The sequence below is a fragment of the Carassius carassius genome, chromosome 42 (assembly GCF_963082965.1).
Source record: "Carassius carassius chromosome 42, fCarCar2.1, whole genome shotgun sequence".
NCBI lineage: Eukaryota > Metazoa > Chordata > Actinopteri > Cypriniformes > Cyprinidae > Carassius > Carassius carassius.
In genome coordinates this window covers 12023297-12050027 of record NC_081796.1, presented here as the reverse complement: position 1 = coordinate 12050027, position 26731 = coordinate 12023297, and the positions used below count along the sequence as shown (strand labels likewise).

The window sequence follows — 26731 nt, the reverse complement described above, 5'->3', positions numbered from 1 at the left end:
GTTGGAGATTGAAGGTATTTGTGCCTCTTCTCTTACTTTAAATGCCGAGTGACCTCAAAATATGTCCCTATGAATGCAGTATTTACATACATATAAAGTTTAACAGTCTGAAAAGTCAAATCCATTAAATTTAAATTGTGGAAAGCTTGTGGAGGAAGTGTCCTTTTCCTGTGATACTGGTGGGGTGCAGCCATGCGGTATGTGGGGACCAGTTTTTTTTTTTTTTTTTGGTGTTCATAAAGCAGAAAAATGTGACAGAATCTGGGGAAAATAGGCAACAAGAGACATATAATGTACACACACACACACACACACACACTCGCACACACACTCATCTGTCATACAGGTTGACATTTCTTCACATTTGAGATCTCCTTGGCTTAGGCTGAAGATAAAATGAGAGAAAGTGAAGAGACCTGAGGGAGAGGAATGTGATTGTTGTGGCTCCACGGCCTCACAAGGAGTTAAAATCTAAGCAGACTGAATTGTACATTCTTGATGAAGAGCAACATATACCCTGAATCTCTTTAAAAGACTCTTGATGTCGTAGTTATGATAATAAAACAACACAGTCAATATTATTATCATTATCATTATTAGCATTATTTATTTGTATTATTTTTTATTTATCATTCAGATTTCTTCTTCTTCTTCTTAAATACTTTTTTCAAATTACGTTATGTTTAAGTTGTTCTATGCATTTATGAATGTGTGTGTGTGTGTGTGTGTAATTTTATATTGATGTTGATTATTATAATATTATACTAATGTTGAATATTATGATTATAATATATTCTAATTATATCATTAATATTCCAGAATGCTAGATGAAGTTTAATTGAAAAAAAAAACTGAGCATACTTTATCGAATTTTGGCATATTTGATAAGTGCTGGCACAAAATATATTTAAAAATCTTAAAATGCTGGATTTAATTAACATCCTAAAATAGTGTTCTTGCATGTTGTGTTAAAATTTGAGGTTCCTTGCAGTCAGAATGATTGCTCTGACCTTGTTTATCAGGAATAAAGCCTAGAAATCCTTAAACTGCTCAGCAGTGATAGCATGTGAAAAGACAAGTTTCAGACCATTTGGATTCAGCATGCATTGATGGACTATTTGCTGTGGTTGTCAAATTTGCAACATTAATGATATACTTTAAGATTTGTGAAACTTTGCCGCTGGCTTCTTTCAGACAGAATTTAATTTTTCAATTTGAATAGAAGTCAGAAACACATAAACCATGTGTCAGAAACAGCCTGCAATTTTCTCAGCTCAGATTCCTGCTAATGAGTTTATAGACTCCAAACTTAAATTTATTTTTCACCTGCATTTTATTTCCTATAGTAACACACACTGCATAAGATTTTTATAACTTTTTGTTTTTTCTAGCATGTCCTTTTCTGCTCTATAATCTTCTACCTTCTAAAAGAAACCCCATTTTATGTTGTTCTTTTATTTTATGTGCATAATACTGAATTCAGAACAGTTTATTCTTATTGAAGAATCGTCTTTTTATGACAGAACATAGAAACACACATTGTGTGCCAACATGCACACAACACACCAAAATTACATTAGTAAAAGACAGCCATCATGTTCTCAGAGATGCAGTACAATATTTTAAATAAATGTTAAATAGTGCATCATGTGCATGCATAAAAAGGAGTGATAAGAATAACTTATTTATTGAAAATCAAGCCTAATAAAGTGACCTTCTCTCTTAAATGCTTTAGAAGTGTTTGCACTCAGCTTTGAATGTTTTCTGCTGTTATATGCAATTCATCACATTCATATTTCTGAAGCTTATTATATTTCACTAGATACGGAAAGAAGTCAGACAGTCAGGCTTGATTCTGTGCTTCAGGTTTGATATTCAGTAGCTGTGACTGCATCTTCCTCTTGTCTGTGTTCATAGTTTCACTGATCCCCGTAGGGAGCTTTTCTATCGCTCTCTATGTTAGAACTAACAGCATTACATTAATGCTAAAAGATTTCGATCCCCTGCCATCTACCTAATCATAATAAACTTATAATGCTATCAGAGGGCTTTTTTATAACTACATTAAAATCCAAACAATTCATTTTTTTATAAATGCATGAAATATACATGCTTTTATTCACTGCATTATAGAATATTACCATTGTGTATGATAATACAGAATTATACAATTTTCCAATTCATTACATTATTGTATTAAACACAAGTCTAAATGATTAACATATATTTTTTAAAGGTCATAATGATGAATTATGAAGCATTATTGCTGATTCATATTGTTTTTTCATTCTATAATAACCTTGCTTTGGATTAATTGACTCAGGTACTCCATCCTCACTACAGTCCGGTTTGAGATATCACTGAAGCTATGTTACATTAGACATTAAAAGAACAGAATAAAGAGTATTGCTTGGTGTTTTGAGATGAATTATACATCAAACATCAGCTACCCTCCTTATGTACAGCAAACACACATAACAAGAGTGCATGTGTGTGTTTATGAGGAGCGCATAGTTTAGAACTCTGTTGACTGAATTTTTGGAGAGAATGGATTTGGGAGCGAGACTGCGGTGTTGGCTGTCACCACGGTGATGGTGTGTCACGTCTTTTTGCTGATTTGATTTTGGGAGTTGGGTTGGGGGGGGGGGGGGGGGGTGTTGGCAAGCGGGCCATTTGTGTCTGATCCCCGTCCGAATCAGTCTGTCAGGCTCTGATCAGTCTTGTGGTTCCCGCTGTCAGTCTGATGAATTTTTTAGAATATCCCAAGGCAAGAAAAGCCCAGTTACTGTTTCATAATGCCAATGTTACAATTTTCTTTAATAAGCATCAAACCTGCTTTTGTTTGCTTGTTGCTTTTTCTCTTTATGCTTATCTTTACAGCTCATTGTCTATCTGTCAATCTGTTCTTTTTGTAAAATCGCACTTTTATGCACGCTTATACAAAGACAAAATGCACGCACACACATTTTGGATGTAGGCACATTCTTTTTCAGAATTCCCTTTTTTATCGAATCAATACATTTCAAATTTTTTAGCATGTGGGCAGACTATATTTAACATTATTAAAAAACAAGATTGGTCTTTCTTTTTAAGCCCACCAAATGGAGCATCCCTGCTCTTTTCTTGCCATGTGAGAGCTACAGCAGCTATGGGCCGTGGGCAGCGCCAGGGGGCTGCTCCGAGCAAACGGGGCATGGCTGAATCTGTCCTTGGGCACAGGTGCCCATCAGAGAAATGTCTGAAAGGTCATTGATCTTTGGTTACAGAAAGAATTGAGAATGAAATATGTGAAAAAACAGGAATAAGAAGTGCATATTATGATATTTTGTATTTTTCTTTTTATTTGAACTTTGTTGTAGGCTACTTATTAAATGTTTCTTGTTAAACTTCGCCATCAAATATATATGTATGTGTCTGTGTGTGTGAGTGCATATTTGTTAAAGATGTAGCTTTAGAAAATATTTTATTATAAATAATGAAAGCAGACACAACTGAAATAATTAAAATCATATAAATACATTAAAATATGAAATTATTTAAAATTAATTAGAATAAAATAATTATTTGTCAAATATTTAACTCTATTTGACATCAAATGCTATTATTTATATATATATAATAACCAATATTTGAAATAATTACAATCATTAAAAATACATTAAAATAAATCAGTTAATTAGAATCAATCTGAACCATATTGTGTGTTTTAAGTTAAAAATGCACCAAACTTGATGCATTTACAGTACTTGGTCCATTTAGTTTAAACTTAGTGCATTTATATTATCTGCATCATATATATATCTTGTTGGGCCGTGAAGCCAAAAGATGTCCCATGAAACTAGGGGTAGCGGGATTCGTATGCTTTGCTACTTGACACCGCTCGCACTCATATATATATGTTAGGGTGGCAAGTTAACATGTAATTATCGCATTAATGCATTAATTGATTAACACTGATAATTATTTTATTGCCCGCTAACGCAGTTTTTTTATATTATGAAAGTCCGTTGCTCACTGGCTGTGAATACACTTACAGACTAATCTTGGGTCACAGGAGGGGATGTTCCCAATCAAATTATTCTGTCCACAGTTATTTTTTACAGAAAAGAATGCAACAAGCTTGTAATAACGTCTTCATAAATGGGAAATAGGAAGTTTCTGGTAGCACGGGAAGAAGCGCTCTCGCTCAGCACAGTGGAGTGCATTGTTTTGTTAACTTTGTGGTTTATTATTCTGAGTCGTATGGGATGCAGTAACAAATGGTCCTTTCACAATATATTGCTTTACAGATCTATCGCTTTTGCCATTTAGAAATATTCACGCAATCATGCTGCATGTATCAGAAGATCTGTGCTCTGGCATGGTTAGTGCTCTGATCTATATATAAGTGAACTACGGGCTTGCACACCTCTTCCAACCAAGCCAGGGACTGCTAAACGGAGCGATCACACTAGGCAAACCAACCAGGCTATGGGGTTTAAGATTGTCTAGTGTGAGCACACCCTAATTATTCTCCCGCATTCCGCACACACGAGTCTCTACCCGCCCTTCAAGAGTTTTCCTGCGCCGCACTCTGCTGTGATGGGTCCCGCGATCGTGCTGGTCTCTAATAGGAAGATGCCTGTTATAATGTTACATGTAAAAAGTGCACAAGTCAGTTAGAATTTATTGAAGCATCGAAAATACATTTTGGTCCAAAAATAACAAAAATTACGACTTTATTCCCAATAACAAATATAACATGTCAGCAGCGTCATACGTCAGCAGCGTCACAATGCTGAATAAAGTCGTAATTTAAATTATATTTTTGATGCTTCAATAAATTCTAACTGACCCTCTGATGTCACATGGACTACTTTGATGATGTTTTTATTACCTTTCTGAACATGGACAGTATACCATACACACAGTTTCAATTAAGGGACAGAAAGCTCTCGGACTAAATCTAAAATATCTTAGACTATGTTCCGATGATGAACGAAGGTCTCACGGGTTTGGAACGGCATGAGGGTGAGTTATTAAAGACATAATTTTAATATTTGGGTAAACTAACCCTTTAAGCTAACTGAGACTTGTTTTAGCATTTGTATATCATTGCTCTTTTGTTGATTTTGTTTGGTTCCATTGTCCTTATTTGTAAGTCCCTTTGGAGAAAAAAATGTGTCTGCTAAATGACTAAATGTAAATGTAAATGTATATTCTAAATGCTTACAATCTCAATTTAAAGTTTTATATTGAACATTCAAGAGGCAGTGTTTATACTGAAGTGATTTCTTTTTTACGACTAGGCATTGTTTGATTAAATCATATTCTGCTGCCCTCAAAGGAGGTTCTGTTCGTTTAAATGTCACAGAAGTGCAATACATATTTCTACCGACTCGATTGATTCTCGACAAATTGATCCACGGCATTGAGTAAGCTTTTGCATTCCCTGTTTGAAAAGATCTGACCAAGAGGATGGGGACATTAAAAGACTTCTTTTCATCTCTTTCTTAGGCTGATTTTCAACACCTACTGAGTGTAGGTGATGATAACAAGAACGTCTCCTAAATGTTTTTCATCAAAGAATCACTTGTGCATGTATGGACAAATGTTTAGTCTAATTTCCACAAAAACGCAAAAGGCCGGCCTTGACATTTGCTTTCAAAAGTTGAAGGGGATGTGGAGGGGGGCGTAGGTGGGGTGAGTATGAAGGGCCGCAGAGAGAGAAAATGAAAAATATGATGGACCTCTCTTTGTACGCGGATAGAACATTCTGTGGGTTCTTTCAGTCTTTAGGGAAAGATGTTAACTCTTTGTCGAAGCTCCCAAAGAAAACATGACCAGAGTTTGTTGCGAGGACAATGGAGAGAGGGAAATATATAGATCGAACATTTTTTTTTATGTGGTAGAGTAGATTTAAACTGAATGCCACTGAATTTCCTTGGAAGTAAGCTTTATTGTTTACTTTTAAAAGGTGCTGATGAAAGAAAAGTGCTTTAGAAATATCTTTGAATTCTAATATATATATTTATGCATATCTTGTTTTACATTGAAACATACTCACACAAACAATGTACTTAAAAAAAAAAAAAAAATATATATATATATATATATATATATATAAGACCCAACTGCTTTTATTCAAAAAAGGACTTAAAAAACATTGACCAATTCATCAGCTGTGCTCTGGTTGGGTTTATGATAAAAGAGGCTGATTAATTCTCAGCCGCCTGTTTATACTGTCTGCTTTAAACCTTTTTTTGTGTCATTCGGAACAAGATTATGACAAAATTTAAGGCCGTCAACTTCAGAATAACATATTTCTCCTTCATCTTCCTCTCACTCTCAACTCCCAGTGTTTTTCAACCTCCCCCACCTTTTAAAAAGCTAATTTCTCCAGGTTTCACTCCAGCTATCACATGCAAATATCCCCGACAACCCCGTCCCTATTTATTGTCAGGTATATTAGCTGCAAAAGCAGTGGTTAGGAGGCCAAACTGCTGTTTTTTTCACTCTTACTCACAGAATAGGTGATGTGTTGTGTGTGTATGTACAGTGGCTGTCTACTCTTTTCTTAGAGACCCGCCTCCTCTCCAGCATCCCAAGACAAGATAATAAGGCACTCGGAGGCACAATCCGGCATTATATTCAGCCACCAAAGCCTCGTCTCTTGTCAGTTTGCATTTTATTCGGGCCCAGGATGTGACGCTTCTATCATCAGCCTGTCAGGAGGAGAGGACCAGAGAGAGACAGGGCCACTCATTTCATACACTTAACGTCCACGCCAAATGGCCAGCACTTATACCGATTCCGCCGAAATGGAGGACACGTTCCAGCCCAGGCATCACCTTCAGCTGAGAGAACGGGGAAAAAAGTCGTGAAATGATAAAAGAAATGTGTATTGATTTGTGTAATTGACGGAGAGTTTGAGAGGAAAATGTATCTGTTGTAGACAAGAGAAGAGGGAGAAGGTTTATGACTCAATGCACTGTTCTTTAAGAGGAGAACGTACCATTCAAGTGGAACACGCACATTTTTGAGTCAGAAAATTTTATTTTGAGCTAAGAAGATGTGTTTTGACAATCAACTGTCATTCTAAGTAATGCAGAGCATCTAAAAGTCTTGTCACCTTCATTTTTATAGTGCTTTATACGGTTCGGTTTTTAGTGTAAATTCGGTGTTTAGTGTAATAGTTTAATTGTTCCGCTCCATTCAGTTCAGTTCAATAACTGTGTAAAGTAAATCTATTATGAAACAAGTGAAATTTTAGGTATAAGCAGCTCTACAGAAGGCATGTTTCACCTCAAGTCAGTTCAACATTGATTCAATTCAGTTCAGGAACAGTGTAGATGCTGCAGAATTAATCAATCAAATTTGATTCAGCTATAAAGCAGATCTAAAGAAGACAATAGTTTTTTAATGGCTAGCCACAAGCAAAACACATTAGTTGCTTGTTCTGGTCCTTTTCGACCTCGTTTGTGCACATATATGTGCACGCACACGCACATTAGCCTGTTATACTCCCTCAAAGGCCCTCCAAATAAGAAAAACACACACACTTTATATTTGTGAAATCAGCTTAGCTGAAAATAGGGAGGAGGGGGTTTGGTGCTAATGCAAAAGGGCCTTGATGTGCCTCACTCAGGTTAAGTAATAAAGTGACACAGACACAGTCTTTTAAATGAGGCTGGCCCTCTTTAAATAGAGCGCACTAGCCCCGAGTGCCTCTCCTCAGGAGTTATATCTCATTATAGGGCAGGCTCAGGCCTTTAGTTGGGTGCTTTGAGCTGGGATCTGCCCCCATCTCCCTAATGCATGCCTACCAAGCATGTGTAATCCACTCGCTAATGCGTCTGTACCGCCAGCGGCTGCAGATAAGATGCTATTCAAGCAGTGAATGGGGGTTGCAGGGGTTGGGCAGGAGCAGTCCAGGGTCCACTTTTGTTTTAGAAATATGCTGCGGGTAGGGTCAGAGAGGACAGAAGAAATTAATTGGCACTTCCATCTTAAGTTTGGAATGGATGGAGGAAGACATTTTCAGCTCAATAGTACAGAGGGCTGTTTTTGAAGATATTTTGGGTTGTTCCGCAAGAATTCACTGATTGAAGTGAATGTTTCTTGTGTCGTGCTCAAAGTTAATTTCCAAACTCCCTTGCAGTGTCTTATGTTAACAGTTTGTGAGCCTAGTTAAGTGAATTTTTTGGGCGTTGTTCATATTTCACATATGTGACCCTGGACCACAAAACCAGATTTAAGTTGCTGTTTAAGTTATGATTTAAGTAGCAATAGCTAAAAATACATTGTATGGGTCAAAATTTTTATTTTTATTTTATGGCAAATATCATTAGAATATTAAGTAAAAATCATGTTCCATGAAGATATTTTGTAAATTTCCTACTGTAAATAAATATAAATATATTTTTGATTAGTAATATGCATTGTTAAGAACTTTATTTGGACAGCTCTAAAGGTGAATTTCCTCAATATTTAGATTTTTTATTTTTTGCACCCTCAGATTCCAGAATTGTCAGTAATTGTGCCTCCTTTGGTCAACCAGCTTCATCAGCAGTAATAAGGATTTATTTTACCCGATTTTTTTTGTCCAGTTAAAACTAATAGTATAATTTTTTTTTTTTTTTTTTTTTACATGCCCTGTCAATATTTTCAATACTTGATCAGAAAGACAAGGTTGTTGCTGGTTATGCTGTTCCACTGGCACCAAAACCAGTTTTGAATCTTACTCAGACCACCATGTAGCTTTCCATTCAAATATTTGGGGTCTGTAAGTCATTTATGTTCATCAAGGCTGTATCTATTAAAAAAGGCTGTAAAATGTTTATATTATTATTTAAAATGAACAGTGTTATTTAAATTATTTAAAATTTAAAATTCTAAAAATGTAATTTATTCATGTGATGCAAAGCTGAACTTTCAGCGTCATTACTCCAGTCTTCAATGTCACATGAACCTTCAGAAATCGTTTTAATATGTTGATTTTGAGCTCAAAAATTATTTCTTGTTATTATCATTGTTGAAAACACCTATGCTACTTAATATTTTTGTGGAAACTGTAATCATTTTTTTTTGATGAAAAGAGAGTTTTAAAGAACAGTATTTATTTGAAATATTAACCATTTGTAGCATACATGACTTCACTGTCACTTTTGATCAATTTAATTTGCTTTTAATTAGCATCCTCTCTGAATACATGCATGAATTTCTTAAAAAAAAAAAGAACAAATATCTTACTGACCCTAATTTTAACAGTAGTGCTCGCATATTTCCCATCATTTATTGACAAAAAACAGGAAGAAGTTATTCAAAGAAAATAACACTTCTTTTATTATTCTGAATGTAAAAAGAATGCAGTATTTACAAACAGTTACCTGCTCTCCACTGAGGTATGGATGAATGTTGTATCACAAACATTCCCAAAACAAATTCTCCACCACTCTGCATGTTGCTTCCATAGCATGGGATAATTGAAGGCGTCAACTAATCATACGGGTAGAGAGGGTGGTCATCACTGGATGAAAAATGACAATCTTGTGTTTGTCTGGTGAGATACAAGGCACAGTGCATAGCTGGTAACTAGAGTCTGGATGTCCTTCACAGACCCTTTATTATTTATGATGGAGTCTCTTTGAGCACTGAACAGTACTAATACATAACCCCCTGTTCTTCTGCCTTATACCGTCCCTTTGAAACCAAAGATTGAGGAGATGAGAGCCAGGAATGACTGTGCGCGTATATCAGGGGGTAGAAGAAAGTGAGTGTTTGCGTCCGGCAATCCACAGAAGTTATAATGTATTTTTTTTTTTATGTATTTTTTCCTGTTATATTTAAAGATGTGGAACAGAAACAGTTCTAGAGCTTCAAAGCTCCAGACTTTCCCTGCAACCTTCATTTTGTGCTTAGACAGGTTGCAGGATGACCTTGCGTGTATGGGGGAGTTGGAGAGATTCGCCACGCTCGCGCTCCGATTGCTTGTGTTTATGATGATGTCTCTTGATGCTGCCGAGTGACCTGGGAGAGAATGAGATGAGAGACCCATGTGTAGATGCCGAAATAAACATGAGGGGAGGAAGTGTGAGACTGTAAAAGGCAATTGAAGTTTACGATATTGGGTTTTTTCATAATCTTGCTAAACATAAAAACATTTTTTAGGTGTTCCATTGTGATAAAGAAATACACTGCCTTACTCTCTTGTGTATTTAAAGGATTAGTTCACCAAAATTAAATAAAAATAATACGAATATAATTTATTTGAAATATACATGTTTTAATCTAAATTTGTATGATATGTCAAGATGCTTTAAGTCTGTTGTATTTGTATGTAGACACTTGCGCAGTGAGGGATGTCTGCATTACGGAGAGGGATGGATGGCCTTAGGGTCAGTGGGCGATGTGCTGGCCATGACATGTGGGCATCTGGCGTGTTGCTAACACCATCCACAGAGCTCTTGCTGTCACCCCACAGGCTCCTCTAAACCCTGCTTGTATTTCTACACATTATAAACACTGACAGAAATGACATGTTTACATAAGTTACATGGACAACTAATATTTGAACTGTCCTAAGTAGTATGAGGATACAGACATTTTGAGGTTGCAAGCAAATTACATATTTGTAAAAGGAACAGTGTGGAAGAATATATTCAGACTGTAATGCAAATAATAATCTTTTTATTGCATTTTTTATATTTTAGATATTTATATTTTAGAAAACGAAATATGAACAAAATATGCAATTTTGTTCTTGTTGTGGTCTTTTTTCTACTGCTTTGCTAGTTCGCAAGCTGTGACTTTTGCACTTTAAAGAAAAGCGAACATGCTGTAAGAATACAGTCTACATTTGAGAGTGCAAGATGAGCTTTTACTTCCAAGTACAAAGACTTTTACAGCTTTACAGCGTGAAGGATTCTACTCTGACAAGTTAAACATAATGCGAAAAATGTCCCTCATTTTCTTGTCCTGACTGTGAGCAGATAGCTGTTAATATCCTTATTCACAAAAAGTCAGAAAGCGCAGGTTAAATTGCCACATGAGAGCCAAATAGAACACGTATAGAAAAAGAGAACGGGATGCACTCATATCGACGCCTCAAAAAAACTGCAAAATAAGGAGAGACCTTTCGCCAAAGACGGACAATGTTGGAGGTCAGTAGGCTGAATCCTATTTGCCACAAATATGCTTAAGGTAATTTAGGAAGAGCTCGGCTTCAGTGAAAAGCATGGCGACCCTGGCATTTTTCTGTCTTCGCTCTAAAAGGGTTTGATTTTCTTCAGGCAGAGTTGGCCTCAGATCCTGGCCTTGCAGATGGGCCTAAAAGGATGAGGAGTTATGTGGATGGATCTTTGTCTCTTTCAACCCTGCGGTAATCGAGTTGACATTGCCTGAGGATGAGAGGGAGGAAAGGCTTCTTCAACAGATGTGGTCGTTTGGGTGTTAATGTTCAGATCACGCAAAATCAACACCATGTCCTTCTTTTTTTCAGGTCTTTCTTTTGCCTTTTTTATCCTTCCTTTCTCAAAGATGGGTTCTGTGAGTTTCTCTCACTCTTTTAATAGCATAAATGCCCTTTCCACTGCCCCCTGCTTTAATTCTTTTTTTCTCCCTTTTCTCTCCTTTTGTCTTCACTTCGGTTTCTCCCCCTTCTAGAGTTCTCAGCTACATTGATCCATCCCAGTGTTTTTTATTTTTTAGCTTTTATTTTATATTTTATATAAATAATGTCTCTCTGCTGCTGGGAATCAGAAGCTTGCTCTTATTGAGTTTTTGGTAAAAGACCACCTTCCTGTTTCATTAAGAGTTCAACATCTTTTCAGAGTCTTTATGTCCACAGGGAGGTTTAGAATAAGAAGCAGTGTACTTTGACATGTCATACAGATTCATGGGGCTTTAGATGAACCCATTTACTGTTAGTTATTTACACTGGTTAAAGTTGTATCTTGTAGAAATATATTTGGATTGCCCTGCATGTCAATCAGGAGGGTATGAAAAATGCGCTCTCTCTCTCTCACACACACACACACATTTTTTTTTTAGGGATACTTGGTAACAGTTCTGGTCAATACAGATAAGCTGATAATTATTGTCACAAAGTAGCTGATAACCGTTAATGGTTTATAATGGAATTCTACATAATATTTTCCAAATAAATTAAATACAAAATAAAATGCTTAAGTTATTTAAAATGCTACAAGGCAAGCGAATTTACTTACTGCAACATTAGAATGTACACAGTATAAAAAAAAAGTATTTAATAATTAAGTAACAATATTTTTTTGCATTCCTAATTTTTGTAAACTATACATGGATTACACTCACTCAATAAGGTCAAATCATGCAGGCTGCTCCTGTTTGAAATAATTATTTCTTACATAATAGTTAATTACATTTTGTGTGTGTGTGTGTGTGTGTGTGTGTGCAGTATTCAGCGTTTTCCACGCAGTATGCAGTAAGCAATCGACTGGTATTCCATTCCAGACATCACTGTCTGTTTCCCTGGTTTCAGCCGCCACATTAACAAAATCAGTAACCCCACAATTTGAACACAATTGGTTGATTATTGACAGGATTTAGGACTGTGTTAAATGTGACCTGTCAGTCATGTGGTGAGGGTTTTAAACTTTAAACTCTCTGTAGCGCCAATACAATCTATTGTCTTCCATGGGCTTTAACTTTGATTGATCCTGTTGTCAACAATACATCAGCGGTACTTAAAAATTAAAGTGTGTTATGTGCCCGAAGCAAAATTATGAATCAAATAATACACTCTGTGCCAGAACAGTTAAATGTTTTTCAAAGAGGTCACTGCATCAGGCTTAATGATTTTTATTCACAGTGGCTTCAATTTTAGTCATAATTTAGATCAGAATGGGAAAGATCAATACACCACTAAACATGTCTTTCAGTTGGATTGGTTAGATCAACAGATGATGCAGATAATATCATTCACTCAACACATTTATGGCCTGTTTCAGTTCACTGTGCCTTTTATATGGCACAAAAGCAAATGGCACACTTACCGAGTGCTTTGTAATTCAAATTGGATTAACTGCATGATAGTGAATGAGATGATAAATAGATGAAAGCTCACAAAGCGGACACACACGTGCTGGGTTGTTCAAGATCAGGTTTGGGGGTCTGTCGATTCTGAATAGCCTGAAATAGCATCTCTCACCATCACTCAAGTTATGACATAATGTATTTCCTTTTGAAAGTATTAAAACTGCTCTTTTATGGAAGGAACAATGTATTATAAATGTCTGCGGGGGCGAATGCCAACCTCTAAATGAGCCCTCGACATTTAGACAAGCAATTCTGCACTTTAAAGAGATGACAACAATTACACTGGTCTGGGTAATTTTGCAGACGCTTTCCTTGGCGGAGGGGGGACACTCGGCATTGAAATTAGAGCATGGTAGACCCACTGCAATGGGCTGATCAATCATACATATTTACCGCTCAAGTAATCAAAGGAACAGAAGTTGTTTAATTGATTCATTTGTTTGTATGGTATATTTATAATAAGTCATATTTACGCTATTGTTTAAAAGTTTGGGGTCAGTCAGTTTTTTTTAATTGAATAGATGTTTTTTTATTATTATTATTCAGCAAGGATGCATTAATCAAAAGTGACAGTAAAGGCCTTTTTATTATGCTATTAAAAAGATTTATATGTCGAAAACATGGTATTCTTTTAAACTTTCTATTCATCAAAGAATATTTATATTCATCTCTGTTTCCACAAAAATGTTAAACAGCACAGCTGTTTTCCACATTGATAATAATAATAAGAAGTTATTTCTGAGCAACAAATCAGCATATTAGAATGATTTCTGAAGAATTATGTGACACCAAATACTGGACTTTGAACTATTAAAGAATCCAAAACAAAACAAAACAAAAAAATACTTATTGATAGCAATAAGTAATGTTTCTTGAGCAGTAAATTAGCATATTAGAATAATTTCTGAAGGGTCATGTGACTCTGAAGACTGGAGTAATTACTGTAAAAATTTAGCTTTGCCATCACAGGAATAAATTACGTTTCAAAATGTATTACAATAGAAAACCGTTATTTTAAATTGTAATAATATTAAGCAATATTACTGCTTTTGCTGTTTTTGTTATCAAATAAATGCTGATAAATTCAAACAAATGTTGCTGTTTATTTGAATGTAATTCATTAACTGGCTCCTCATGTTTTAGGTATGGATGTCCAGTTACATTAACATTACTTTTATGTGTATTCATTTAGCAGACACTTTTATCCAAATGCCTACCAAGGTTGATTTACAGACTGTGTTAAATAACTAAGAGTTAAGACACTCCTAATCACCCTTCTTTTATAAAATATACAGGATGCACATAACATCTCATAAGACCTTTCAGAGGTCTCTGTCTGAGCCCTGTGTTGAAGAGGTTTTTATAAGAAATAAAAAAAGCAGTTGAACTCTGACCTCTTGGTGTCTTAGCCACTTCATCAGAGCTGGCACATACAGACTCAGTAGGTGAGGTTCTCTCTCTCTTGCTATCAGTCTGGGTCTCTGTTGTGTTTAACCTACCGTAGATAGGGCCACACTGAGGAGATTACAAATGAGACACTGTCTGACCAGCGCAGAGAAACATGGCCTGTTAGCGCCCGCCGCATGCTGTGCGGGAGGATAGACGAATGTTTCAAAATATTCTCAATTATCAACACCTTTATAAATTAGTGAGAGAGGCTGAGTATCCATGATGGACCTCAGCAGTTTGATAAGTGGTTTCTTTGGGATGCCGTGTACTGTAAGTCTGTCAGCCTTGAGAAGCGAGTTTATCGAAACACCCTCAGGCTTTAAACCCAAGCAATAACTAGTACTAGCAGTTCGGCTGCTAGTACATGGCATTTAGTTTGGTTAAGGAGAACAATCTATACCAGGAAAAATTATCCTTGGCTAGAGTGTGCATCAGTACTTTAGTCATACAATATCTTCAGCGCTCGAAGGGTAATCCACTTAAAGCACTGGCTGTTTTAATAAACAGGTCATAAGAACAATGGGATTGGGTAATGGGAGTGAATCGCTGTTGATAATCCCCCGTCCACCACTCCTCCTTCTGCTTTTTAATTTTGTTGCATGGAGGGGAAAAAAACAAAGTGAAACCCCCTTGAGATGAGGGGCCTGTACATTAATTCATTATTGATCCCCCTTTTCACAACCCATTCAACTAAAATGTTTTAACTTTACTATTATTTGCAAAGGGAACAAGCATTCCCTACTCAACCAATGAAAGACACCGAAAGACACGCTTTGCTGCTTTACTTATAGATGTGATATTTTATTCACAACTCGCCAAGTTAAACCAGCATTATTTATATATGATATTGTCATGTGCTCTGTCAATGTGATGCTCCTCATCAATTATACAGCGTAGCAACTCCTTTGATTAGACGTGGGATCGGCTTTGTTTTTCATTTTTGATATTGAGCTCGTGAACATATGATAATGGGGTCTGACATGGGAGATTTTCCTCTGATGTTTGTAATTTGCCAAACTTTGAGACAAGCGCGTCGTCGCAGCATCATTAGTGCTGTCGCTCATCTCGAACATCAAAAGGAGACAAAAGAGCCCTGTGATAATATGTGATCATCCCACAATTACAAAAAAACTGGTGATAATACAAAACATCTTGTTTTTGTCACATTTTTGCTTTATTAATCTCTGATTTGACGCTCATAATGCTGAACAGACAATGCAATACATCCAAAACTAAGTATGATTATTGTGTGTGCATTAAAATAAGAATCCCTTTCCTGTCCCTTTAATTTGTTTGTTTTGTTTGGACTGTCTTTTTGGTTTTGACCTTGCTGTATTCGACTACGATTTGGATTATCCTTATTAAAATACCAGCTATTGGATCTCTCGCTCTCCCTGTGTCTTTCTGGGTACACGAATCGTCACAGAAGGACTCCATCCTTGACAGAGATCCAGCGGTATGTCTATTCCAATGTCCTCTCCAGCCACCAAGCGGGAGAGGAATGGCTTTGAGGGTACTCGCCTGGTCGTGTTCCGTGGGACCAGGGGAGGTCGCTCAGGAGTGAGTGGGCGAGAGGAGGTCCGACATCACTCTCCCATATGGCCCACCGGAGACCCTGAGTTCGGTTGGGAACCGCCGTCTCACTAGTGTGGACGGAGAGGGGAAAGGAGGCGCAAGTCTGCCGAGCCAGCGTCACTGCACAAGATGGCCACCAGTCCAGTGCCGCTGCACAAGATGGCCACCACCACAGCGCCGCTGCGCAGAATGGCCGCCGACCCAGCACCATTGCACAGAATGGCCGCCAACCCAGCACCACGAGACAAGATGGAAGCCAACCCAACACCACAGCACAAGATGGCCGCCAGCTCAGCGCCACGAGGCAAGATGGCCGTCAGCCAAGCGCCACGAGGCAAGATGGACGCCAGCACAGTGCCACAGCACAAAGTGGTCACCAGCCCAGCGCCATGGTGCAAGATGGCTGCCAGCTCAGCGCCAACGCCCAAGATGGCCGCTGAGACGTTTTTGGATTATTTCTCCATGCTGTCAAAGATCCTAGAGATTCCCAAGACTGTTCACGTCACGTCTGCTGAGCCAGCACCACAGTACAAGATGGCCACCAATCCAGCGCCACTGCACAAGATGGCCACCAGCCCGGAGCCACTGCAGAGGATGGCAGCTACAGTGGGCTTTCCTGAGTTGAGTCATGTGCCCGTTGACCCTCCAGAGTTGAGTCAGGTTCCGGTTGGCCGTCCAGAGTTGAGTCAGGTTCCGGTTGACCCTCCAGAGTTGAGTCAGGTTCCGGTTGACCCTCCAGAGTTGAGTCAGGTTCCAGTGGACCATCCTGAGTTGAGTCAGGTTCCAGTGGACCATCCTGAGTCGAGTCACGTTCCAGTTGATCCTCCAGAATCAAGTCAGATTCCTGTTGACCTTCCAGAGTCGAATCAGGTGCCCGTTGACTTTCCAGAGTCGAGTCAGGTGTTCATGGACCCTCCAGAGTCGAGTCAGGTGCTCATGGACCATCCAGAGTCGAGTCAGGTTCCGGTTGACCGTCCAGAGTTGAGTCAGGTTCCGGTTGACCCTCCAGAGTTGAGTCAGGTTCTGGTTGACCCTCCAGAGTTGAGTCAGGTTCCAGTGGACCATCCTGAGTCGAGTCAGGTTCCTGTTGACCATCCTGAGTCGAGTCACGTTCCAGTTGATCCTCCAGAATCAAGTCAGATTCCTGTTGACCTTCCAGAGTCGAATCAGGTGCCCGTTGACTTTCCAGAGTCGAGTCAGGTGCTCATGGACCCTCCAGAGTCGAGTCAGGTGCTCATGGACCCTCCAGAGTCGAGTCAGGTGATCATGGACCCTCCAGAGTCGAGTCAGGTGCTCATGGACCCTCCAGAGTCGAGTCAGGTGCTCATGGACCCTGCAGAGTCAGGGTTAGTCACCGCTGACCTTCCAGAGTCAGGGTTAATCACCGTCGACCTTCCAGAGTCAGGGTTGGTCACCGTTGACCTTCCAGAGTCGGGGCTAGTTCCTGTTAACCTTCCAGAGTCGAGTCAGATGCCCGTTGAATTTCCAGAGTTCAGTCAGGTTTCGGTTGACCCTCCAGAGTCAAGTCAGGTGCTCGTGGACCCTCCAGAGTCGAGTCAGGTGCTCATGGACCCTTTCAGAGTCAGGGTTAGTCACCGCTGACCTTCCAGAGTCAGGGTTAGTCACCGTCGACTTTCCAGAGTCAGTCACTGTTGACCTTCCAGAGTCGAGTCAGGTGCTCGTGGACCCTCCTGAGTCGAGTCAGGTGCTCAGGAACTCTCCAGAGTCAGGGTTAGTCACCGTTGACCTGCCAGAGTCAGGGTTAGTCACCTTTGACCTTCCAGAAACAGGGCTAGTCACCGTGGACCCTCCAGAGTTAAGCCAATTCCCTGGTGATCTTCAAGGACAGAGTCAAGTCACTGGTGATCTTCAAGGACAGAGTCAAGTCACTGGTGACCTTTAAGGATAAAGTCAAGTCACTGGTGACCTTCAAGGACAGAGTCAAGTCACTGGTGACCTTCAAGGACAGAGTCAAGTCACTGGTGACCTTCAAGGACAGAGTCAAGTCACTGGTGATCTTCAAGGACAGAGTCAAGTCACTGGTGATCTTCAAGGACAGAGTCAAGTCACTGGTGATCTTCAAGGACAGAGTCAAGTCACCGGGGTTCTTCATGGGAGAATTCAAGTCACCAATAGTCTTCATGAGCAGAGTCAAGTCAGCACCGATCTTCTGGAATCCAGTATAAACACCATGGGATTACCAGAGTTTCGTCACTTCTCTGTGGAAATACCCGAGCCTCTCCACGGCTCTGATGAACTACCAGAGTCTCTCCTCGCCTCTGCGGAACTTCCAGAGACTCATCAAGTCTCAGTCGAACTCTCTGAGCATCCGACTGTTCCTGTTGTGGCCACGGAGGCTACCCCTAACATGTTCTTGTTCTATGTTTCAGACTTGCCCAACCAGACTCGTCCTCCTGCTGGTCCGGCCTCACAGTTGTGGTGGTCTTCTGCTCCGCCCTGGGGACTTTCTGCCTCTTCCACAAGGATGGGGTGGTCTTCTGCTCCGCCCTGGGGGGCTTCGGTCTCAACCACAAGGATGTGGTGGTCTTCTGTTCCGCCCTGGGAGGCATCCGTCCCGACCACACGGACGTGGTGGTCTTCTGCTCCGCCCTGGGGGGAGTCCGTCCCGACCGCATGGTGGTGGTGGTCTTCGGCTCCGCCCTGGGGGGTTTTGGCCTCGACCACAAGGAAGTGGTGGTCTTCCGCTCCGCCCTAGGGGGTTTCCGCCCTGACTACACGGTTGTGGTGGTGTTCTGTTCCGCCCTGGGGGGCATTCGTCCCGACCACACGGAGGTGGTGGACTTCTGCTCCGCCCTGGGGGGCTTCCGCTCTGACCACATGGTTGTGGTGGTCTTCTGCTCCGCCCTGGGGGGCTTCCGCCCTGACTACATGGTTGTGGTGGTCTTCTGCTCCGCCCTGGTGGGCGCCACGTGATGTCCTTCATGGACTTATGTTTTTGTGTTTTTTTTTTTTTTCTGTCTGTCTTCCTCCTATGGACCTGGCCCTCCATCCCTCCCCCTTATCCTCCGCCGGTCCACCTTCCTCCTGGGTTTCTAGTCTGTGTCTGTCGTTCCGTTTCCCTCTAAGGACCTGGCCCTCCGTCCCTCCCCCAGATCCTCCGCCGGTCCATCACCCTCCTGGACTCCTTGTTTTGTGTTGCACTTCTCTTGTCTCTGTTTCCCCATTTTACCTGGTTGTCTTGTCTCTGTTTTACCATTTTATCTGGCCCTCCGTCCCTCCCCCTAGTCCTCCGCCGCTCCACCTCCCTCCTGGTCTCTTTGTCTGTTTGGTTTTCCCTTGGGTTCGGGTGGAGCATCTGGCAGCTGCTCCGTGGAGGAGGGGGTAATGTCACACTGTCTAGTCTCTGTTTCCCTGGGTGTCCACTAGTGGGCTCACTTCCCCTTAGGCACTTCACAGTAGGCACTAGAATTCCTCTAGTCTGGTCCTGTCTTCACAGTAATTGCACTCCGGTTAATTGCACCAGGTGCAGTCACTTGATTGTCATTAGCCTCCTTATAAATACCTGTCTTTCCCTGTTGTTTGTATGGAGTCCTTACCCTTCGTGTGTCCAACTTTCTCGTCCCCCGAGATTCTGCCTGTCTGCTCGTCCTCCGAGTCATCTTGCATTCCGAGTTTCCCTTTCCTGTCCCTTTCATTTGTTTGTTTTGTTTGGACTGTCTTTTTGGTTTTGACCTTGCTGTATTTGACTACGATTTGGATTTTCCTTATTAAAATACCATTTATTGGATCTCTCGCTCTCCCTGTGTCTTTCTGGGTACATGTATTGTCACACAGTGTATGTATAAATTAGCGTGAATGCATAGAATGAAATCAAATTTGTACAATAGAGACATTATTAAACAAGTGCATGCAATTTCTTTTAATTAAAAATCCATTTAGTTAAATACATTTAATTTTAAAATAACTTAATTATTAATATATCTATTATAATATAATTAAATTGACTTAATTTTATTTGTATTTAAATGATTATTGATTTAAGAAGCTTAACATTAAAGCAATAATTCTCAATCTCACTCATAATCCAACAAAAGAACACGCTGTTTTAGAACTACTATTACAAGTCTTAGAACTACAAGTCTAAACTACATCATTTCATATTTGAGATAAAACACATTTATTACTGACTTTACTTCTCTGGAACAATTTTCCTCTCGAGCAAGATTTATGTTTGTGTAGGCTTTCGGAGGGAACCAGAACGAACTAATCATAAGCTTGTGGTGTTTAAAAGCACCACCGCTAACCAAACAATGGTGGGTTTAGGCGTTCCTCAGGTGAGCGGTCACCAGCAGATGTTCTTCATAAGTGTGCTGGGGAGCTTGATTACAGACTTTTATTAGGTTTGATCGGTGTATGTGCGGAAGATTAGGGCCAGGGAGACAGGTCTTTACCCTCCAGTGATCTCTGGAATAATGAGGATATGTTACCATGGTGATTCTCAGAGAAGCCTCTGTCATTCTGAGGAACCATTTAAAGTCAGTTGCTTTGTTTTTTCTTTGGCCAATAGACATGCCTTTCAAAGCAGCATTAACCAGCTGAGACCTTGCCTGATCTTTTTCTGAATGGTTAAATAGATGTTAATGGAATGAGCTATATGAGTTAATTATAGACGATGAAAAATTTGAATGATACTATATTCAAGTCAGTGTGATGACACGATATACATAGTAGTACTGTATATATACAAGTATATATACATACATATTGTCATGGGTCTGCCACTTCGTAGAAGCGAGGAAAGAGGAGAATGTGGAATAAACTTAAAACAAGCAGTCTTTAATAATCAAAACAAAGGTGTACACAGGGCAGTCAGGAACTCCAACGTAGAACATGACGACATTCAATACCAGAAAAAGAAACTTAGAAATGGACTGACATTAAAGGTCCTATGACATGAAAATTTCACTTTCTGAGGTTTTTTAACATTAATATGACTTCCCCTAGCATGTATGTGGTCCCCAAGTTTCAAAAAATTTTAATCTATGTAAATCGAGATTTTGCTATCTTTCTCTGCCTTTGAGAAAATGGAAGCTCAAACGGGCTGATCTGGAATCTCCTCTTTGTGACGTTGTAAAGAGAAATGTTACCTCCCCTTTCTCTGCTTTGCCCACCCAAATATTTACATATAATTCAGTCACAATGTCAGCACAGGCATTACAAACAGACTTTTATGATATGGATTCGACAGCACCGCCACAAACAGTGAGTAACAGTGTTCATTAATGCCTGATCTGTGATCAGTGATTTCTGATGTGTAGCTAATTATTCAACTTTACACAGACTTTCTTTCTAAATCGTTTAATACTGTTTATGCATCAGTGAATCAAGCCAGTGACTAAACGATCAACTTCACGTTGTTTCTCTTAGTAGCATGAAACAAATCTGTTATTTAAATTGTGATTTAACTACAGAGAGCGATCAAAGAACGCTCCCTTTTTTTCGGAGCTGTCACACATCGCGAGTATATCTGCACACTTGCCCAAACTGCCGTTACAATGATTGACGCTGTTATGCTGCACAACAAAGCTCTTACTGTATTCATGTGTTTGCTGTTAGTTGTGGTAAAAGCATTTTGTGAGAGAAAACGTGTTGCGATAAACAGACTCTGTCTATTCAATGCTCATCACTGCATCCTTTCATGTGATGGGAAAAGATCGAAAAAATAATTATATAATCAACAAATCCACGATTCGTTAATCTCGACAGCTGTAGTATATATATATATATATATTTATATTTGAGAGGGGTCCACATGTAATAGAGCATCACAGTCTCGACCACAGCCCGAGAGAGCTCTGGTGCCGGAAGTAAATTTCCCATTCATTTCTCCCATTGACTTTCGGAAAAATCCGTATCTAAAGAGTTTTAGAGCATGTGTGAGGATAACCAGCTACGGCTGAACTCATAAGCATATAACATATCATTTCGAGTGAAAAAAAATTAAGAGAAAATCCAAAAAAAGTCAAAGGTACAAGACTGTGTACATATTTTCATTTCGAGCGCAGAAACTACTCATCCCATAAACCACCGCGCCTCATTGAATTCGATTGAAGCCACAAACGCGAACGAGCCTTTTCTTGAGCGACTTCCAAATCTGATGATGGCCGCTCGCGCGAACTTTTTCCTCCAGTGAATTTTATTTTATATAGTGAATGTAGTGAATTTACAATCGTGTAAATAAATAGTGTTTTATATAGGTATTGTGTATTGATTTTTATATTTATCATCGTGTATTTTATATATTGTGTGCGTGTGTGGAAGTTGTTAACAATAACGTCAGCAACACGGTGCAGTGCTTTGTACCTGACTGCAATCACCGCTCAGTCGTCAACACATGTCGTTGCCATTACACAAATGTTCAGTAAATGCACAAAAAGCTATGCCTAGGCTAAATATTGTTTTGACAGTGGCATTATAAAATGCTTGATATGACTCATACCATATGAAGGCTACAGTAGCCTAGCTAAGTTACCAACCTCCCTGCAAAACTCTCATGGCAGCCAAGGAGATCATGATTGCACTGATAAGTCTACCGTGCAAAAACGCAACACTGGTTTCGCGGGGTTTAACCAGACGGTTACACGAGCTCCAACAATCAGATGCATCACTGTGGGATTGTGGGACTGTTCAGGATTGTGGGTAATGAAGTACTTAGCCAAGACATCGCGAATAAAAGGCATTTATATCAAAACAAGGTTAGTGCCCCATGATCCTTTTGCATTTATATGAGCATATACTATCGCTTAGTACAGCCGTAGCTGGTTTTAAGTCTACCATGTATGGTTACGTTTTTATGGCTTATACCCCAAATGTCAATGCAGAAATTGCATTGAATTTTTACTTTTGGCACCAGCTGTGGGCGGGACTGTGATGCTCTATACGCATTTCAAATGCAAAGATGTCAGCCAATCACAACAGTTGTCGTTTACTCGGAGTCTCACAGCAGACACGCCCCTTCAAACAGAGCATTCAAGCCAGAGGGCTAATATCAGGATATAAAAAATGCTTTTTATTTCTAAATTTTAAATGTAAAAATCATACTAACAATATAAGTACACCTAAGGAAACATTAAAAAGCATTTAAAGAAAAGGAAATAATCCATGTCATGGGACCTTTAAATACACAGGACTGGGACTGGACAGCTGGGACTAAAGAACATAATCAGGACAGGAACAGGAAGGGAAACAAATAAGGGCATAGTAGCACATGGGGAGCAAAACGCATAGAACATGTGACATTAATCCCCCCTCCCGAAAGTCGCGTCCCGCACCATAGCAATTCCACCAGGAAAAACAATTTGCCTGCTTCCTTTACAAGGTCAAGGTTGTTGATTTGCTCTTACTATTTAAACTCAGAAAGGATCTGTGATTTTCTCCAACAAGTTGGAGACACTCTTTTTACATTTTCTAGATTTCCTTTTCACACATGGCTTTTCTAGTTCAGTGTGTGCGCAAGTCAGGTGTTTAGTATTTGTGCTGAAGCACAGTATCTCATGTCAGCCCTGTGTGCATGTTTGTATGTGTGTTTAAATGTGTACATGTAGACAGATCAGCAGAGAACTCTGGCATTTAAATTGATGTGTGGTTTGAGTCACTGAATTAAGGATACGCTGTGATGTGTGTTTAACAGAGAATACATGGTGTGCAGACTCTTTTATTGGAAAACGTTCTACTACAGCAGTTACAGAGCACCCTACTGAGGGCTCACTGTCGTCACAGCATGATACTGTCTCTGAGTGTTTGTGTATGTAGTTAAGGAATGGGGAAATGGAGGAATTTGTTGAAAATTATTTTGTTATTCTTCAAGAATGGACAAATAATCTATCTTTTGCTCTTTATCTGTCTCTCTCAGGTGGTCGAGTTGGCTCAGTTCAGTCTGATGCCAGCAACAGTCCCACAGAACATGCTCATATGGGCCTATCTCACCCCACCTTCCCTGTAGGACCACAGGTGAGAACACACACATTTTCTCCTAACACAGTTTCATTAATATCAACATAAAATGTCATTCACAACACATTTCACATCTGAATGTGACATAGGTTTGATTTGATCCATTAGCAACTTACAAGATCATGCAAAGTGGCCGTTACATACTAGAATGGAGCCAGACTGAATGCGAGTTTGCAAAATTTGCTAACATTATTTTCAACAGCATAGTGGAAAGTCATGGCTTAATGGTTAGGGAGTTTGACTCCTAACCCTAAGGTTGTGGGTTCAATTCTCGGGCTAGCAATACCATGACTTGCCTTGAGCAAGGTACCGAACCCCCAACTGCTCCCCAGGCGCCGCAGCATAAATGGCTGCCCACTGCTCCGGGTGTGTGTTCACTGCTATGTGTGCGCACTTTGGATCGGTTAAATGCAGAGCATGAATTCTGAGTATGGGTCACCATACTTGGCTGTGACCTGCCCGACTAACTAAAACTAGCATTGCTACTAACTTAATATTTTTAGTAGTGTAGCAGTAGCTCAGAAATAATGTAGCTAGCGTACGTAGTTACAGTCTACTTTTCACAAAATCGGAAATCAGAAAGAACTTTTCTGGCAAGTTTGTTTACACACACTATGAATTTATGTAGGTGCAAACATAGTGCAGACGTACATATAAATTTTATTTAACACTTTTAATAAATTCGATAATTAATAAATTAGATATATAATAGATACAAAATAAACAATAACATTTAAATATAATACTATTTTGTATTAAAAATATAGGTAAGAAAATATACCTGTAGACAGACAAAATTGTACAAATAGCACAAATAGTGTAACACAACCTGACATTAAAGGGTCGACAGATATATGTCACCAAAGCCAGTATATTGGCTAATATTTGTAATTTTTTCGGCTGATAAGTGTCAAAAGTTGGACTTTAATTTAGACAGCACCAAAACCTTTTATTTTGACAGTGCTGAGAATGCATTGCAGTGCCTAAGCACATACACAAATGAACTCCTATTCTCTGTCTTCATCAGTTTGCTCTCTGTGATTAATACATTTTAGACAAAACAGTTAAACAAAGACACTATAAGCGCTGTATGAAAAAGTAGCATTTACCATTAAGAACAGCTTAACTTTTAGTTTATTTCTTGCACATATCATCTCGGTTAAGTATGGTAACCCTCGTTCCTTGAAGGAGGGAATGGAGACGCCATACCATACATAACCGAGACATTCCCTTTCAGTCGGTCACTCTCGACGCCACATCGGTGACCGACGAATATGGGATCCCTATCAAAGCGCCATGGGTGCTGCCCCTTCCAGTGCCCTGTGTGAGCCGCCTGCGCCCCTATTAGGTGTAGGCCGGGGCTCAGAACAAGTAGCTCCACTCACCGTTGTCAAAGCACTACCTCACTGGGTGAGATTGGATAACACTGGGAAAACGTACCCGGTCTGCTTGGAACTGGGACGCTGCGGAAGCCCCATCCTTCCCGAAGCAGGTCTCGGAGGCAAATACACATATAGCATCCATTTAGGAGTATACAGAGAAATTTGAGGTGATTAAAAACCCTCTTGGGAAGGCAGAAGTCTGCCGGGGAAACACGGGCTCTAAGGCTATACCATGGACTATACACATAAGAGTACTGCTAAGGTCTCAATATGGAACCCACCCTTCCATGGTTCTCACAGATACATCTTGAAGGCTTGGCGCCGGACGTTCCGCCGCGTCCAGCTGCTTAGGGTGATGGAGGATCTCAACAGGGTCTACAGTACGTACACTTTGGGGCAGTTTAAGCAAGCCGACACTAACCGGGGTCTCTCAGTGCCATTACCCATTTGAGGTGAGAACACAGGAGGATACCGGCTCTACACGCAGGCTATAGAACCTAGCGAATGTGTTAGGGGTCGCCCAGCCCGCAGCTCTACAAATATATGTCAGCGAGGCGCCACGAGCCAGCGCCCAGGACGATGCAACACTTCTAGTTGAGTGAGCTCGCAACCTGAATGGGCAGGGCACATCCTGAGCCTGATAAGCCAGGGTTATGGCATCCACAATCCAGTGGGCCATCCTTTGCTTAGAGAAGGCACTCCCCTTCTGCCGGCCTCCGTAATAGACAAAGAGCTGGTCTGAGGTCCTTAAGCTTTGTGTCCGGTCTACGTAGCACCTTAATGCTCGGACGGGACAAAGCAAAGCCAGGGCTGGGTCTGCCTCCTCCAGGGGCAGCGCTTGCAGGTTCACCACTTGGTCTTTGAAGGGTGTAGTGGGAACCTTGGGCACATAGCCAGGCCGGGGCCTCAGGATTACCTGGGAGTCAGCCGGCCCAAACTCTAGGCACGAATCGTCGACCGAAAATGAATGAAAGAAACTTTAGCTCAACTAAATGCAAAGGCTCGAATGGGCCCTGCTGTAGTGATTTAAGCACTACTGTAGAGACAGGTCCAAAGAGGGTATACAGGGGGGCTGGGAAGGATTTAACCTCCTGGCCCCTCTAAGGAACCTGACGATGAGGTCATGCTTACCCAAAGACTTCCCATTCACGGGGTCATGGTACGCAGCAATAGCAGCAACCTGGACTTTGAGGGTGGAGGGAGAGGGTCCCGTCCAGGGACCAGTTATGGAGTTTCCAAAGGTCTGGACGCGGGGGCCAAATGGTGCCCCATCTCTGAGTCAGTAGATCCTTCTT

General features: G+C 40.2%; 1 protein-coding gene across 1 annotated transcript in view; it reads left to right on the top strand.

Annotated features, from left to right (window-relative positions):
* Window positions 1–26731, top strand: part of LOC132124333 (POU domain, class 6, transcription factor 2-like) — a 114500-nt gene that overhangs the window by 479 nt on the left and 87290 nt on the right. The window contains exon 2 of the mRNA XM_059535329.1: window positions 23954–24051. Within this exon, the coding sequence (XP_059391312.1) occupies window positions 23954–24051 (98 nt within the window). The remainder of the gene's footprint in view (window positions 1–23953; window positions 24052–26731) is intronic.